The sequence below is a fragment of the Branchiostoma lanceolatum genome, chromosome 9 (assembly GCF_035083965.1).
Source record: "Branchiostoma lanceolatum isolate klBraLanc5 chromosome 9, klBraLanc5.hap2, whole genome shotgun sequence".
Taxonomy (NCBI): Eukaryota; Metazoa; Chordata; class Leptocardii; order Amphioxiformes; family Branchiostomatidae; genus Branchiostoma; species Branchiostoma lanceolatum.
The window spans coordinates 7708746-7726574 of record NC_089730.1 but is presented as its reverse complement, the minus strand read 5'-3'; the positions used below and the strand labels follow the sequence as shown (position 1 = coordinate 7726574).

The following is a 17829-nucleotide window of genomic DNA, read 5'->3' as shown; positions in this document are numbered from 1 at the left end:
TTAACCGTTCAACCGCGATGCTAGGAGCTTTCGACATGTTCCAGTATATCCGTCACTGTAAGATTCCCAGCGGTTTGATTTTGTTTAGAATGAAATACTTTTGTTTGTACAGTATATATTTCCTTCCTATGTATGTGTAGTTTCCGTTATTTTTTTTCTTTCATTCCAACTTCAATTAAAAGGAAGCCGAACCCAATAAGTTAGAACTTAGTCTCAGTAAGACTAGAGTGGTCGTATGTTATATTGTTCATCATTGTCTGTCCATCCACTCTGTGTTACATTTATATGTACATGTACTTGCAATTAGCCTACGAGCAGGAATTTTCAATAAACTTTCACATACACATTAAAAAAAGTCTCTTAAGAAATGGGTGCAAGGTAGACAGTGGGTAAAATGCAACAACTTAGTCAATCATCAAATGCACACACATGGTACTAGATGGTGAAACTTTATTTGTGACTATCATTACCTTCATGAAAAACGGAGGTAATAAGCCAATTTGTGATACTATAACAATTACAATTGATGGTGAACTCTTTACTTTATTGCCAGGCACTTGATCAATTGAATGCACCTCATTTATGAACAAGATATGACCTGCATAGATAGGTACATGTATATATGTACTTTGAATACATGTATCATGACATAGCATTTAAATAGCCAGAATTGTATGCTGTTGGGATACATGTAAGGCAAATGTAGAGAGCTTGATTATGGTCTAACTAGTGACATATCAGTTGAGCTTCTTTTAATACCACAATGAGTGATCCTCATATACAAGATACACTACCATCTCTGCTTTTGTAAGTAACCCTGAATATTAAAATGTCATACCAGTATTCTATATTTCTACAATTGTCTAAATTTTCCCTTGAACGCATGCATGAACTTGGCAAATGCAGCTTTTCCCATGACGACGTCAACATCCAAGTGCTCTGCATCTTCTGTTACCTGTACACCCTGGACTGTGGCATTCTTGTACAGTTGGCTAAAGAAAAACAACAACAAAACAACTTCTTATCAGCATGAAAGCTCATCTGCATTGCTAGTGAACATACAGGTAGTACAAATTTAAATTTAAAACATTGTACCAAAGCAAACAATTCGAGCATTGAATTTTTGAATGTTCTACTAGCACTCTTTGCCAGAATTCAAGTCACCAAACAACTTGATCATATGAACTTATGAACAGGTGATATAAGTAGTTAGTCATAAACGTCATGGTAATTATGATCGATTGCTAACATCACATGTCCATAAGGTCAAATGATGTATAGTGACTTGAATTCTGAGGAAGACTGTAGATAAAGACAATCGAAAATTCAATGCCCAATTTTTTTTCGCTACAAAGTACTATGTAAAGCAACTTTATAATCATGTGTCTACTGTACAGCAGAAAAGGAAACCAATAGAATAGATTGGTGTGACGCATTAGGTGTACAAAATCTCATACGTACCTGAGTTGTTGTCCGGCCATAGGTATCCTAAGTGTGGTCTTCACTGTGTTTGTGGCTTCAAACAGCTTTGCCTCTACAACGTCCCTCAACCTGTCCAGTCCAGTACCCTGTAGGGCTGAGATGTTTATAACGGTGTCATCGTCCGCCTCTGGTACTGAGCTGTGAAGGGCAAGATATATTAAGGTCAATTCAGGAAGGCAGTTTCTAAAAATCTATCAATCTAGTCTGTGTAATTGTCATTCTCCGACACAAACCTCACTTGTAGCCTATACAATATACCTTGGGAAGGCTCTGCTAAACCGGGCTAAGGTTTCCACTGTTGTGGGCCTGGCCTCTAACCAGCTGTCAGCCAATCAGAGCAGTACCTTAATATTTTCTTTAGGTAAAACCAATTCTCTGATTGGCTGACAGCTGGTTAGAGGACAAACCCACAACAGTGGAAACCTCAGCCCGGTTTATGCTTTGGTCACATTTCCAAGCCGGGGCCCGGCCGGGCTGTTTGAGAAAACAAAGAATAAAAGGCGCATATCAAGGATATACATAACGTATGGTAAGGAATAATTTTTCAAGTTTTGTTGTCTTTTATGTCACAGTTTTCGTTCCCACAAGCTGCCCGGCCGGGCCCCGGGTTGGAAATGTGAGCCTAGCATTAGCAGAGCCTCCCCAAGGTATATTGTATGGACCAAGGACGATATACTGCGTAGGAGAATGTGTCATGCCAACTCTAATGAGTGTACGGCCAACTCTAGTGAGCAGGCTGCTAGCTATAGTCATTGCTGTGTTTGTTGCCATGTTGGTGTCCTATTTGCATTTCATTGAATCATAGCTCAAGCATTTTGGGGCATCATAAGATCTTCAGACCCTCTGAAATAACCTTTGTCAAATATCTACAGCTCAAAAGAAAGCACTATTACTAGTAATAACATTGCACACAAAAAGGCTGTGTTCGCTTGAGCTACAATCCACAGAAATGCAAGTAGGGACACCAATATGGCGGTCAGCACCTGCCTGCTTCATTGATATGAAAAGTGAATGAAAGTACTTGAAATAGGCATGATTAGACAATACTAAAGTCATACCTTTCTCCATCTAACAGGTCTATCTTGTTGTTGGCCTCTATCATGTTGTCCAGTAGATGTTGGGGCAGTTGTAAGTTGTTGAGAACCTCTAAGACGTTGTGCTTCTGGTTCACAGTGTCTGGGTGACTCACATCTCGAATGTGAACAATCAAATCCTGGAATGGCAAAAAAATCCTTTACCAGCGAACTATATCTAGGCACAATTGATTTGTATACAAACAAATGTATTATCATTATTTCAGATCATGTATTACTACCTACCTAGGTAGCAAATTTACTCATATTGTAACAGTGGTTCAAGTGCCACTTACTGATCAGTCTAACTGGTCTAGACCTATTAGCCTAGTGGTTAGTGTGTTTGGTTTATGGGCTAGCAGCCCGGGTTCGACACGGGTTCAAATTCCAGGAGCTAGGAGACTGTACTACTTACCTTTTGTGTTTCAGTGGTTCCCACACCAGCCCTGTGAGTAATGGAAAAAATGCCGCACAGGGATATCTAACTCAGATATGGTCTAGTGGATTTAATCCGGTAACCACTTGACCATATCCGAGTTCAATATCCCATCATTTGGCACTCTTTGTTCGATTCCCGGTATAGGAACCACTGAAACGCACGGGGCGAGTAGTGCAGTCTCCTGGCTCCCAGAAATCAAACCCAGGCCTGCCAACACACAAACCAAACACACATGCCACTACTAGTAGTAAAAGCTCCGGACGAGTTAAACTGGTCAGTAAGTGGCGTTTGACCCACACTGTTACAATATCTTGTTGTAAATGATGATACAAGAAATGCCTCCACCCCTGAGTTGTTGCCAAAAAAAAATCACAACTGAGAACAGTCATCCTTACAGATAACCTGACGTCCTCCAACGTGGCATTGAACGAGGCGATGAGATGGTGTGGGAGCTGTGACAGGAACCCCACGGTGTCCACATAGAGGGCAGTCATCCTGGAGGGGAGCTGACCGGCGTGGGCTGTCACGTCCAGCGTGGCAAACAGCTGGTCCTGTGGCTGAATCCTCTCCTCACCGGTCAGGGCCTTGATCAGCGTTGTTTTACCTTAACAACAGTTTACAAAAATGACCATTTTTCTAAACTCAAACACAATGATCGTTATGGTACTGGTAATTTGTACAAGCTAGACAGTGCTGGACCAAGTTACATTTCAAAGATGTTTAAATCTTTACTCTGGTTAGAGTGGATGCATAGACCCTTAAATGACTAACTCAAGTAATAACTCTTCTAAGTTGCGTTGTTATCATTATGCTCTAGTACAAACCCCAAAAATTAATATGCAAGGTGTCATATATGCAAGATTGTCCACCTAGTGCAACATAAAAATGTTAAGGCAAACTTACAAGGGAACACAACCTATCAGATTACAGTATGTACCACTGGCACTGCTTCTTTTGCAATTGTTTACAAAAGATCCATTAATAAAGTGAGTTTACCTGAATTAGTATACCCTACAACAGACACTACAGGTATTTCTTTCTTTGTCCTGCCCATTCTGAGGAGGTCGCGTTTCTTCTTGAGTCGTACCAGGGCCTTCTTGATGGCTGTCTCCTTCTGTTTCAAGACTCTCTTCCGAAGTTCTCGGAATGTCTCCCCTCCGCCACCGCGGGTCCTCATTCCACCTCGCTGCTGGTCAAGGTTGGCCACCTCCTCGCTTATTCTCGTCCTGAAGGGACAAGAACAAAATGTTTTACTCATGGTAGGATTGGTCAGTTGGTTGGACCAATCCAATCATAGGGAATTTCTCTGGAGGAAGGGACCCTTGACCTCCACTCGTATGACCACCATTCCTGCGACATCCGCTGTCTGAACGGCTGGGCTCACCTCCCGCTTATCATTTCATCGGAAATTTTTCCCTTTTGAGTTTTCATAAAGCATTTCAACCTAACGTGCGGCATTTCCCAACTACTGTCAGGCACACGAATCTGCCAGGAAACTTGCGGGACTGCCGGTTTGCCCAAGCAATCGATGGATTAGGCGGGCTTGTTCGAACACCACTGCATAGAGTGCAAATGTAGCTTCCATGGAAGTTTCCAATCAATGTCTTGAAAATATTATTTTCTGATCATAAGCTATAATATGATTCCTACCATTTATCCATGGGTGTCTTTACAAAAAAATTGTTTGACATTTCTGCGGCTACAAATTCGGATGGCTACAGTAATCTTTGGAACATCCCTATTTTTCAACACCCCTACTTTCCAACATTCCCTGTTGTAGGGTATTAAAGTTAGGAGCGTCAGAACATAGGGGTGTCAGAATATAAAAATGTGTAAGCAATTTCAACAGAATGAAAATGTAATCACATGTCCCTCAGATCAAGTCCAACATGCCAAACAATTACAAAATTTTTCTTTTCTTTTTTCTTTCTATTGAAAAGCACCGAAGAAGCGAACAAAGAGATCTTGTTAACACACATATGCACCTTGACTGAGGTGAGTGACAATCATGTATATTGAGCAATGATGATGTAACCATGAACCTAGTGCTTAAATCCTGTTACATCTTGTTAATACTCACTTGAGATAAGGAATCTCTGCCAGGGCTATCTGCAGCCTTGCCTCCTTGGTCCGTGCATGGTCCTTGAAGATCTGTAGTACAACTGTGTATCTGCAAGTGAGAAGTTCAGTCTGGTAATTGGCAGGCAGAGAATTATTCTGATAAACACTGAGCTTGTTGTTGTAGCAAGAAGTCTAGAAATCAATGTGGGATAACAAATTTTCAGCTCTGTAATTCATCCTTAACTGAGGTGAAGCATGATGCTTTTTCAAGTACAGGTAGCTAGTACTTAAGTGCATTTTGACTTTGCTAATTTGCTTGTATTTTCAACCAAGCATACTGGGTTACCTCTGGTATCAGGGTACTCTGCTCCACAAGTGTGTTGGGTTCTTTAACATGCAGACATTTCATGTCCTAATCATACATGTGTAAAGCTCCCTCATGCATTGGGGCACCAAAAGGACCGATGCGACCCCTAGCACTGTGCCTGAGTGGGGTTTGATTCTGAGCTCCTACCCATGGATGCACAGAATTTGATCCATACGTTTGCGTTTGAATCAATTATGTGTAGTGCTACAGTCACACAATGGAACAGCTTTTTGCGGTGGTTTGAAGTTCACAGTAAATAGTTCACCGCATAAACATAAAACCATCGCGAGAATTTCTGCATTTACAGTACACCACAAGGATAAATTCCTGATTTACCTGTCAAACACAGGGACTCCCCATGCCTCTTCAAACTCCTTCTGCTGACGACCTGTCAGAGCTTCAACACTCAGGAACACTGCAGTCACTTCCTTTGTGGCCTGTAGGTGGACACAAAACATCTTTTAAAAATGACATTTCATCAAATATGGTAATGGTCTTTACCATGGCAATACATAAGAAATGAAGAAGTTCATCTAGAAGTAGTAATAGTAGTATTTAGTATTTGATTAAACTGCTGCGGGGTTCCCTGAGACAGTGGTGGGCAGCAGTCGGCTAGTTTGCACACTGCACTTCCAAGAGGCTCTGTCCAGCGGGCATGGTGGGTCCATGCTGGTGAGGTTGCACACCTTAATGTCCTTCCTGACACATTCCATCCGAGATTTCCTTGGTCTATCACGACCTTAGTTGACCGGTAACTGCAACTAATGTTTCTTTTTCATTCCAATGAATTCAATTAGCTTTCTGTTTGCAAAATTTCTTAAGTACTTTTCAGAAAAGCTGCATGCTGATCAAGACAAGTACATGACTTTATTGTGCATAAATGTATCCAAAAGACTGACCTTGATCTTTTCTGTTAGTGTCTGAAAGTTGCCCTTTCCAAAGATCATCTTCTTGTCTGGTGTCTTTGTTGACATTAAGATTGTGTCCACCACCTTCCAGTGTGGTAAAGTCTCCACAAGAGCCACACACTCTGATAGCATCAGCTCACCTGAAGGTAAGGTAAGGGTTAAGCCGTCATCTTTAAGTGAGGTGAAACACAATACTTTTTCCTGTAGCAAGTGGTAGTACATTATACTATGCAGCTTCCCAAAGTCTCAGATTTTCAGCCAAGCACACTTGGTCACACCTCGTCTTTTCGACAGGTGTGTTGGGTTCTATTACGTGTAGAAGTTTGCGGCCTGAGGCTTTAACACCTGCCTGAAGCCTCCTCACTCACAGGGCCATTGGCTTTATGTCATCATTTGAAAGGACTAATGCAACCCCTAAGACCATGGTTCAAACCTTAGCCCTTTGGATCCACAGAATTTGATCCATATTGCTGCCTTTAGAGTGACTGTTATACAAGAGGTATCTTTGCTTAGGAATACGTAACGTTAACTTTCAACAATACTTTAAAGGAATTTTAACCATGGTAAATGAAAGACCTTACCTGTAGTAAGGTGTTGCTTCTTTGCTCCCCACTTCACATTGGGCTGTACCACGATGACCTTGTGACCTCCCTCGGGGGTCACCAAGGTCACCTGCTCTTCGTACAACTCATCTGTCAAGTTCTCATCATCAAGTTCACTGTCATACTCCTCATCTTCACTATGAATGTCATCAGAGTCAAGATTACTCTCAATGTCCGTGGCCTCTTCTGTACTTTCTGTGGCTTCTGGCCTGTCCTTTGGGTGCTTTCTGTCCTTTCTGTATCTTTTTGATGAGCTATGAAAGCATCTAGTTAGAGGACTGTCTAAGAAATAAGATTGTCTTCGATTGAGATACCCTCTTCTCTGTTGGAAGCTCTTTTCATATGATTTCATTCTTTGGAAAGGCACAGTTGAGTGCCCGTATTGTCTGCTCCAAGATATATTGTCCACCTTGCTTTTCCAAGTCACATATTGAAATCTACAGTTTGCGACGACATTGTGAACTCTCCACATGTTTTGGTTGCTTCTCATTACTGCTAAATCGTTTCTCTTTTCTGGAATAGAAACCTGCCCTACACCAGAGTTCAGTAGATCCCCTGGCCCTAACGAAGGAAGGCACGAGTTGGCTGCATTTCGCTGTTGACCAGTTAAACCAGTTACAGACCGTATACCCTTGCTGCAGCATCTTTTCCAGTATGTCATCTTCAGTGATGGACAGTGTGGTCTGAGGAATGTCTCCAATGACAACGCCAAGCTGTAAAACTTCAGGTAACGCAGCTACAGGTAAGAACACTCCACATAAGTTACAAGTCTTATCCTTGAATTGTAGGAGTATACAAGGGCAAGTTAAAAATGCACTCTTTCAAGCTATGATTGATACCGAAGACCCTGATATTATATGTGGAAACGAATCACACCTCAACCCCGACATAGGGGATGGGGAAGTATTTCCAGCAGGTTATGACATCTACCGTAAGGATAGGAACAGCCAGGGGGGTGGGGTATTTATTGCTATTAAATCCTTCCTGGTATCCTCCCCCATTCATGACGCCACAAATGCTGAAATTGTGTGGGCAACTATTCAACAAGTAGGGTCCCGCCCCCTATGTGTAGGCTCAGCCTACAGACCACCAAATTCCGGCACACAATACATGGACGAATTGATAACCTCATTACATAACATCTCGGGGAAATCCTTCCCTCCTAACATTGCCCTCTTTGGTGACTTTAACCTACCAGGTGTTGACTGGAGTTCGGACCCTCCTCTTATTGATCCCTCGCCCCAGTACGGGGTGGGGATCAATAATGCATTTTTGGAGGCGGTTCAGAGCGCTAGTCTAACGCAGGTGGTTCACTCTCCAACACGTGGCTCCAACATCCTGGATCTGGCCCTGGTGTCAGACCCCGGGCTCGTCGAGGAGGTTTGCACTACCCCTGGTATTAGCGACCATGAGGCAGTGAAGATATGCATTAATACGCGTGTCAGAATTAATAAAAAGAAACCTCGATCAGTATACATTTATAAGAAAGCAAATAAAACTGCACTGACTGAGGGGCTACAACAGCTTGAAAAACAGTTTATGGATAGAACACCTGCAAACTACACAGTAGAACAAAATTGGAAGTATTTCACTGAAGGTTTCAGACAGCAAATCATGAAGCATATACCACAGAAACAATTGTCTTGCCGTCATCACTGCCCATGGGTCAAGGCAGAACTAAAACGGGCAATCAAAAAGAAAAAGAAACTCTACAAAAAAGCAAAAAATTCTATGCAAGAACAAGACTGGTTGAATTTCAAATGTTACCGCAAAGAAGTCAAACGAAGAATAAAGAAAGCCCATGACGAATACCTCAAGGAAATATTGGATGAAGCCTTGGACAACCCCAAGAAATTTTGGTCATACATCAAAAGTAAAAAACAGACTACTTCTGGGGTTGCACCCCTTGCCAGCGGCAACGATCTCGTAGCCGATGGATCGGGGAAGGCAGAGGTCCTTAGTCAACAATTTGATTCGGTATTCACGAATGAAGATACTAATAATGTACCAGACATGGGAACTAGCCCATACCATGACATGCTGCAGCCAGTAGTCACTCTAGAAGGTGTGCGCAAATTGTTGGAGGGGATTAACCCAACAAAAGCTGCAGGCCCAGATCTCCTACCCTGTAGGATATTAAAAGAGTATGCACAGGAGATTAGCCCCATCCTTCAATTTATTTTCAATCAATCGCTGCAGGGAGGACAGGTACCTGTGGATTGGAGGGGAGCCTTTATCCACCCGATTTTCAAAAAAGGGGATAGGAGTGATCCTTCGAACTACAGGCCTGTTTCTTTAACCAGTGTGTGTTGTAAACTCCTAGAGCATATAATGTACTCAGCTACCATGAAACATTTAGAGGAACATAACATCTTATTGCCAACACAACATGGGTTCAGGACCAATCATTCCTGCGTGTCTCAACTTATTACTACCCTTCACGGACTTTATTCCTGGTTTGACAAAGGTACACAAGTTGATATGGCCATACTTGATTTTGCAAAGGCATTCGACAGTGTCCCTCACATGCGGTTACTTAGGAAGCTAGATTATTATGGTATAAGAGGTAAAACACTTCAGTGGATAAAGAACTGGTTGACTGACCGTTATCAGCAAGTTGTAGTGGATGGAGATAAGTCCAAACCCGTTAAGGTAAGGTCTGGCGTGCCTCAGGGCACTGTATTAGGCCCATTATTATTCTTGATATATATAAATGACATCAACAAAGGGATTACCTCACAACTTCGTTTATTCGCCGATGATTGCTTACTCTACCACCCCATTAGAAAGGAAGAAGATCAACACACTCTACAGAAGGATCTTGATCAATTGTGTAAGTGGTCGGATCGTTGGCAGTTACGCTTTAATGTGAAGAAGTGTTCGATTCTGCACATACACAAATCAAAAAGAGCCGCTAAGCACTTATACACAATGTTCTCAGAGCCCCTTGAGTCTACATTGCAACACCCTTACCTAGGTATCTTACTTTCACACAACTTGAAATGGAATACACACATAGATTATATAGCAGCTAAAGCAAACAGTACTTTAGGATTCTTGAGAAGGAATCTGAGAGGAGCATGTAGATCAATCAGAGCTCAAGCCTATTTGTCCATTGTTAGACCCAAACTTGAATATGCGTCCTCTGTGTGGGACCCCCACAAACGCATACATTCACAAACAAACAAACTTGAGGACAAGTTAGAAGCAGTACAGAGGCGTGCCGCCAGGTTCGCCACTGGCGACTACCGTTTGACTACCAGTATTACACACACTCTGCAAACCCTCGGTTGGCCCACCCTTCAACAGCGCAGACAAGTTGCCCGCCTTTCACTGATGTACAAAGCTGTCAATAACCTTATTGCTATCCCCATCCACAATATCCTCACAAGAAATACTAACATAACCAGAGGACACCAGCAACGTTTTGCCACAGTCGCCTGTAAGACAGAAACATACCGAGGTAGCTTTTTCCCCAAAACAGTCATAGAATGGAATGCACTTCCGCAACACCTTATCGAAACTAAGACTACAGATAGCTTTAAAGCTGGGGTGGCCAAGTATTATGGTTACCCCGGCTTCACCCAGCTGTAAGGGGAGGAGCCTATACCTAGTGTGGCAATGTACAGCACTACTTTGTTCGTTATTTTTTGCACCACTTTTTTTATTCTTGTTGACGGCGTGCACCACCACCACCGGCCACACTTGGGTAAGGCCTCTGACCATAAGTCCTAGACACTATGCCCCACGCGGGGTTTTGTCTAGTATCTCGACAAGACAAGACAAGACAAGGCAAACGTTGCATCTTAAAGAAAACACGACGAGCTTTACGTCTGTTGTTTACCTTGGAAGATCATCTGTGTTCCATCCCATGTGCAACAAATTTATGTAACTGTGGAGGGGCATATCCGACTTTTTTTATCCAACTGATGCGTACTTGCAGGTCTATAACGTTACAACGCGAATGAATACGTATCTGATACTTTCCCTAGTCCGATAAGCAATATCTGACAACGTAAAAACGAGTCAGTTCGGCATTTTTCACCTGTCAGAAGAGAAAAGTTGAGCAGTGTTGCTGCGTCGTCTGCTGCACTTCCGGGTACGACTGTCCGACCTCTCTGAACTTTCAACTCTGACCTACTTAGAGCATTGTGGGTATGACCTCTGCCCCCGGATCCCTGAACGCCACGTATGTTTCCCACACGCACACAAACCATGGCAGGGACCCGGCTTTCACTTTCTCCTACCATACGGCTGTGTGCCGCCTCGGTTTTAGTGTTCTTCTGCGTAGCGTGGAGTCTGACGAGCGCGCACGAGCATGCACACGGGCATGGGCACGCGCACGGGCAGGACCCACACATGCACCACCACCATGGGCATGACGAGCCCACACATCAGCACTTCTACCACGGCAGCTCCTATGAGGAGAAGGAGGAAGGACATCAACATGAGCATCAACATGAGCATCACGATCATGGACACGATCATCACCATGATCATGACCATGTGCACGAGCCCACACATGAACACTTCTACCATGGAAGCGCGTACGAACAAGCCAATGAACATGACCATCATGATCATCATGACCATCATCATCACGAAGAGGAAAGTAAACCCTCCGGCCGTGGAGGAAATGGACCAGAGAGGGACACAGTAAGTAGACATCAAATCTTAACTTTGAAAAAAAATCCAAATTACCTTTTCACAAGATAAACACTCTTGTGTATACCTCTGTTGAAACTACCATATTTTTTCAGTCAGTTTGTTTGTTTATCTTGGTGTGTGTCTGTAGTTATTTGAATCTTGCAGAGTGACAGAATGTGAGGCAGAAGAACAGCAGCCTGGCAGGATAGGAAGGTTGGCATTGCCCCGGTCCAAAGTTGGTCCAGCAGGTTGTCAGGAAAATGCGTCAGACAAAATTAGCAAGAAATTCACAATAATGAATAAGGTGAGAAATTCGCAAAAAAACTCCAAATATTGCACCGACATACAAGGTCTTTGATTTCTTCAAATAAAACAAGAAATCAAAGACCTGTGACGTACTTCGGTGTTGTTATGAAAAACAAATTTTGTTTGGACACTAGTACTAAATATTGTCTTGTATTGTTTTGCGTCTTCCCCCATAGATGACCATCTGGCTGACGTCCCTGACTGCCACCGCCCTCATCAGCGCAGCACCTGTCATCATCCTCATCTTCATCCCACTGGAGGCCAACTCTGCCGAACACGAACCCTTACTCAAGGTCTTTTTCTTCTTTTTTTGATAAGGATAGGTTTATTTGGTATTGTACAAGAGTCCAATCACCGGGAACAATCTTCAGTGCTTCTTGTTTCAGGAACACGCACGCAAGGAAAGACACATTCAAAAGACACGTTCAATAAAATTTATGTAGCTTAGATCATTACAAAAGGTCCGTTATTGCATGGGGAGGGAGTGAAATATGCTGTATTTGCTCACGAGTGAATGCCGGCCTTTTTAGTTCCTTCTGCATTCTTATAGTTATTAGGTTTAGAAAAGAAGAATACTTCCAATGTATATTACAGAAATGGGGATTTCAATGTACTGTACATCTATTGATGATTATCAGTGTAGCAGACCAAAATAAACCCCTGACCAAAATGTACCTGGGTATATTTTGGACAGGGGTGTTGTCTGGCCTGCTACACCTGTATCATCAGTGACTGTCATGACTTGTCAGTGAGAGCATGACTGGGTAGAGAGAAACAGCGACAAGCTATGATGATGATGATGATGAGTGAGAGCATGCCATGTAACCTGGAGCTGTTTTTAAATCATAGAACTATGACATACATTTTAATATAAAAGCTGCTTGAATGAATATTGAAAGTTGATAGACCTATTCCCCATTGTTTTTGTTCACAGGTCCTGCTGAGTTTTGCCTCAGGTGGTCTTTTAGGAGACGCATTCCTTCATCTCATCCCTCATGCCACGTCACCACACTCACACGGCGGGGACGAAGGTCACGGTCATGGTCACTCTCACGGTCACTCTCACGGTCACGGTCACTCTCATGGGGGTGACCATGGCCACTCACACGACATCGGTGTGGGATTGTGGGTAATAGCCGGCATCCTAGCATTCCTCATTGTGGAGAAGTTCGTACGGTACGTGAAGGGCGGACACGGTCATTCCCATGGTGCATCAGGGCATACCCATAATGCACCTTCAGAGGGGAAGGGAAGCCCAGAGAAGGAGAAGAAGCTGAATACAGAGGAGAAAGAGGGTAGTACTGATGAAAAGGAGGAGGATGGAGAGACTGAGCTGAGAAAAAAGAAAAGCAGTGAAGAGAAGGAAGAGGAAACCTCAGAGGAGAAGGATGGAGATGTGCAGAAGAAACAGGAGGATGAAGGTAACTTATCACAAAGTCTTGAGGGAATCTTGAGGGAAGAGATGCACTCCAGTTATCCTCAAGTTCCTGTCATACATACTAGTTGTGTGTGCCTGCTAGTAGGTGTCTATGCCTTTTAGCTATCTCTTAAAGTAAATGGTTGTTTTGGAATAATCTTAGTATAAATGTACTTTGATGACCTAGTGGTTAGACTAGCAGACATGGGATTGAAAGGACTGAGAATTGATCCCTGCCATTCCTTGCTAGACGTTGTGTCCTTGAGAAATTAAGGCACTTAACACGACTTTCCTTACCCCACCCTGGTGTAAATGGGAACCTGACTTCGGTTGGGGAGGTAAAACTAAAACTTACTAAATGGTGGTGGAAGGAGAAAGATGGATTCTGCTTTCTAATACCGTGCCCTAAACATAGTGGATAACAACCCACTGCCCCTATGGCCTCAAAAAGCTTATGGGACTTTAATGGGGCCCCAAGCAATATAAGGCCCGAAGATAGGATTTTGAAAGTCAATTTATTTAGTCATTTCTATACATTATTAGTTCAAACAACACTATCACAATGTATAGCAACGTCCATGATGCAATGATATGAAGTCGTTGTGTTGTGAGAACTCGCTGAAAAACGTCGCTGGGGTTTTTGAAGGCTCACAAAACTAAGGGGATCATTGTACGGCATGTTTTTGCAAGTTTTTAAAATGCTCAAGGTATGAAATTATTACGCAAATGAGCTAAACAGTGTTAATAAATGTCACTATCATAAAGATTTCAGCATATTTTCTATTTCCATTTTTTGGGGCCCAAATATTGCTTTGGGCCCCTTTACAACATCTACTTAACCTTTACCTACTTTGATTCACAATTGACCATTTTGTTGACACAGATGCTGAAGTTGCAGTGCAGGACATCAAGATTGCCGGCTACCTGAACCTGGTGGCCGACTTCTCGCACAACTTCACGGACGGGATGGCGATCGGGGCGTCGTTCCTGGTGGGGCGTGGCCTGGGGATCATCACCACGCTGACCATCCTGCTGCACGAGGTGCCGCACGAGATCGGTGACTTCGCCATCCTCGTGCAATCAGGCTGCTCCAAGAAGAAGGTTAGTAGCAAAACTATATATGTATTTAGATTAACTACATGTACATTGTTGTACCATGTTTGTGAAGATTGGCATATTAAAATAGGTGACTATCAACTTTTTCAAGATGTCAACCTAGAGACCTGACTGTAAGGTTTGAACCATTCACACCTGGAAGGACCCCTACTCTTTTTCATAAGTGTGCTTGAGGTGTGACTTTCCTGAAACATGGAACCTCAGGCTTTACCCCCAAAGCTAGTACTGAAGTAATTTTGAAGAAATTGGTGTTAAGTGCCTTTCCCAAGAGTACAACAATGGGACCTAGGTATTAGAACCAGGGACCTCTCGATTCTGAGTTAGCCTGGATAACCATGAGGCCGTACAGTGCCACAAATGTATGCTTTAAAGCCATATCGTGTCTTATAATGAAAGATTTGTGAGTGAGTAAATTTTGTTAGAGATGGCGTCTAGTGTCTGTCATGATGGCATCTAGGCTAGGTTAAACTTCTGTCATGCCTACATGTACATTTGTCTAAGTTTGTTTGTCTTCTGTACAGGCAATGTTGCTCCAGTTCAGCACGGCCACCGGTGCCATGGCTGGGACTGTCTTTGGCCTCCTAGCAGGTGGAGGCGGCGCTGCAGTGGCCACCTGGATCCTACCATTCACGGCAGGGGGGTTCATCTACATCGCCACGGTGTCAGTCATTCCAGAACTGTTGGACGGCCGCTCTAGTATCTGGCAATCGTTCAAAGAGATCGCGGCCCTTCTAGTCGGGGTGTACATGATGGTTCTCATTGGGGAGTTAGAGGAGATGTAATGATAATTCCTGTATCATGAAGGAATAGTTCTCAAACTTGCTTCTTATGTATTTCTGTTTTTGTTTTATGTGACACCAATTTAGCTCCTAGGCTCTGAGCCTGATCAACTTGTGCAACTTGTCCCCCATAATTTAGGTGTTTCTAGCAGTGAATATTACTTATATTAGTGTTGGTATAAACATCTATTGCTGTAAAACACTAAAACTGTTTCTTGGTGCATTTATTGCTGTAAAAGGAATTGAAGTACATGTGGATATTATGTTTACACATTGTATTCGAATAATAAGGCTGTTCATGGTTCCAACTATGCATGCACAGCAAGAGGTATTGTGGGTAATATGTCAAAGGTGAAGGCCCCTAACTTGTAAGGTAGTTCTTGTCTAGACCATGCTTGACACATGTCCAGACGTGTTTTGTTTATGTCTCAGGAACCTTCAACTTTTTATGTATTACTCATCACCATGCATTTATCTGAGCATGCTTAATAACCATGTACGGCGTTTTACTTACGGCTCTTTCACTTAGATGGCTCAAAATTACCAGGTAGGTCTTTCAAAATGAAAGAGAAGAAATAGAAATAACAGGTGATTCCAAATACTGTAATTCGCTTTATCTTCATGGTAGCAAAATTTCACAGTGTAAGGAAAATGTATATTTTCACTGAACTTTATCTTCACGGTGATGCCAAGTGATTTTCAGAACGGATGTGTGAAGGAATCATAAAAGATAACAACAGGTTTTTCACAGGGATGATAAGTTCACAGAACAGAGATGACCGTGAAAACAGTGAACATAAAGTTACAGTTAAAGAAACAAGTATGCTCTGCCACTTGTCTCTAAACTTTTTGTTCTTCGTACCATGTACCATAGTATGATATTGGGTTCAGTTCCAAAAAAATGTTTTTTTCTCATTTCCTCATTCCCTTAATGCCAGTCAGCAAATTTTGTGGCAATATTTCCTTTCTATAGTAAACATGTGAACATGTGTAGGCAAGAACATCTTGGAAAGATGTAAAAATTATCAACATTGTTACAGCTAGTCATATTTAACTACAAGACAATGTATTGTGCATTTCTCTTTGGTTGCGAATGCATGTTTTCATGATGCATTTGTATATTTTTATATGTCATTACGCACATATGTCTATGATACATTCATTTATTGATGTACATGATATACAAAGCATTTGACAGATATATCTATGGTATTGAGTAGATTAAAAGGTTTTCTTTAAAACAGTGATGTTATTACATTCAATCCAGAAAATGTAACTACATTTGTGCCCTTTCACCATTGATACATTCTCATTGGCTAATGAAATCATAAGTTTCAAAACTAATCACCCATGTACCCAATCAGTGTGGAGTACAGCTGCCCAGGTTATAGACCAATCATCTTTAAGGATAAGGAAAGCATATGGCCAATCAGAGAGCTGATAAGTAGTACATAAAGACCAATCACCAGTAGACTGACTAAATGCATATTGAAGACTGACCAGGGCAGACCATGCCATGATTGGGAGGATGTTTAAATGTATTGTTGCACATTTTTTTAGTTCTACACTTAGAGGATATCTTTTAAGATGTAAGAGATAGCCAGTAAGCACCAACGACAATTTGGATTCATAGAATAAAAACTCTTTGCATTCCAAATGGTTATGTATATTGTAAAAATTGACTTGATATGTCAATCTTGTAATTAGTGATCGCAGTACATAGTGGCAATAAAGTGTCATGTATAAAAAACAGTCCAAATTTCTGCTGTCTTTGAAGTTGACACATACACTAGATCATACAGAAATAAGTTGACAGTTGTGTGGTCTATGTTTACTCGATATGCTCATTACCTGCCTTCTTGCAAACAATTTTAGACAACATTACTGATAATCTGCATGCTAAAAAATTCTCTGTATAAAATTGGGGTAAAATATTACTTCTTATAACAACTTCTCTCTAATACAATTAAGTTAAAATGTATTCTTAATTTTCCGTCACCATTAAAAGATGACACATTCCAGGCCATCAAATGAAGTACTGCTTTGATACACGGCAAGGCTGAACTAGCTTAGCACAGCTATGTTTCTCATTGCAGTAATGACGCCTTTCTGTTCAGCGGAGAACTGCAGGTCCACCAGGCTTTCCCTGCCGTTGGTCTGTTTCAACACCGCGGACAGGGCAAGTAGTTCCTGCAATGAACGAATGTCTGTTTTACCCACCCATTTATGTCAATGTAAAACAACGCGGATTCCTTGTTTTGAGATACCTTGCAATCGTTAACTATTCAAAGACTTTGAATTAGTTCATTAACGAAAGTTTTGCGTCGGAAAAACATGGTATGATCGTAGATCACATGTACACGTACCCTTTCCACTGAGACAGCGTCCTCCGTAGCGTCCGTCATATCCCTGGCCATCCCCACGCTTCTCCTCTGGTAGCGGTCGTGGATTGGGCAGGTATTCAGAACGAACATCGCCATGGCAACGGCCCACCCACCCAGACAGGACACCCCTGCTCTAATGGTATAGTCCGTCGAGATCCCAATATCACTGCCATCTACACCAATACCTGATATAGGGCATAGTAAACGTTATTTGTTTGTTTGAACCTTTGTCTATTTATGAGAAGCTC

The 17829-nt window shown here is 42.2% G+C and overlaps 2 protein-coding genes across 2 annotated transcripts; one reads left to right on the top strand and one right to left on the bottom strand.

The window, feature by feature from the left end:
- Positions 1-462: 462 nt before the first annotated feature.
- On the bottom strand, positions 463-7472 carry LOC136441451 (putative GTP-binding protein 6). Its single transcript, XM_066437737.1, has 9 exons — positions 6912-7472; positions 6322-6470; positions 5759-5859; positions 5075-5164; positions 3991-4220; positions 3390-3598; positions 2541-2695; positions 1462-1620; positions 463-992 (listed from the first exon to the last, which is right to left on the bottom strand). Exons 1-9 carry the CDS (start codon positions 7420-7422, stop codon positions 854-856), a joined length of 1743 nt encoding a protein of 580 aa, XP_066293834.1. The 5' UTR covers positions 7423-7472; the 3' UTR covers positions 463-853.
- Positions 7473-11080: 3608 nt separating this feature from the next.
- Positions 11081-16018, top strand: LOC136441450 (zinc transporter Slc39a7-like). The gene is made up of 5 exons (XM_066437736.1): positions 11081-11588; positions 12062-12178; positions 12820-13306; positions 14186-14403; positions 14940-16018. The coding sequence occupies exons 1-5, from the start codon at positions 11124-11126 to the stop codon at positions 15198-15200; spliced, it is 1548 nt and encodes a 515-aa protein (XP_066293833.1). The 5' UTR covers positions 11081-11123; the 3' UTR covers positions 15201-16018.
- Positions 16019-17829: the final 1811 nt, after the last annotated feature.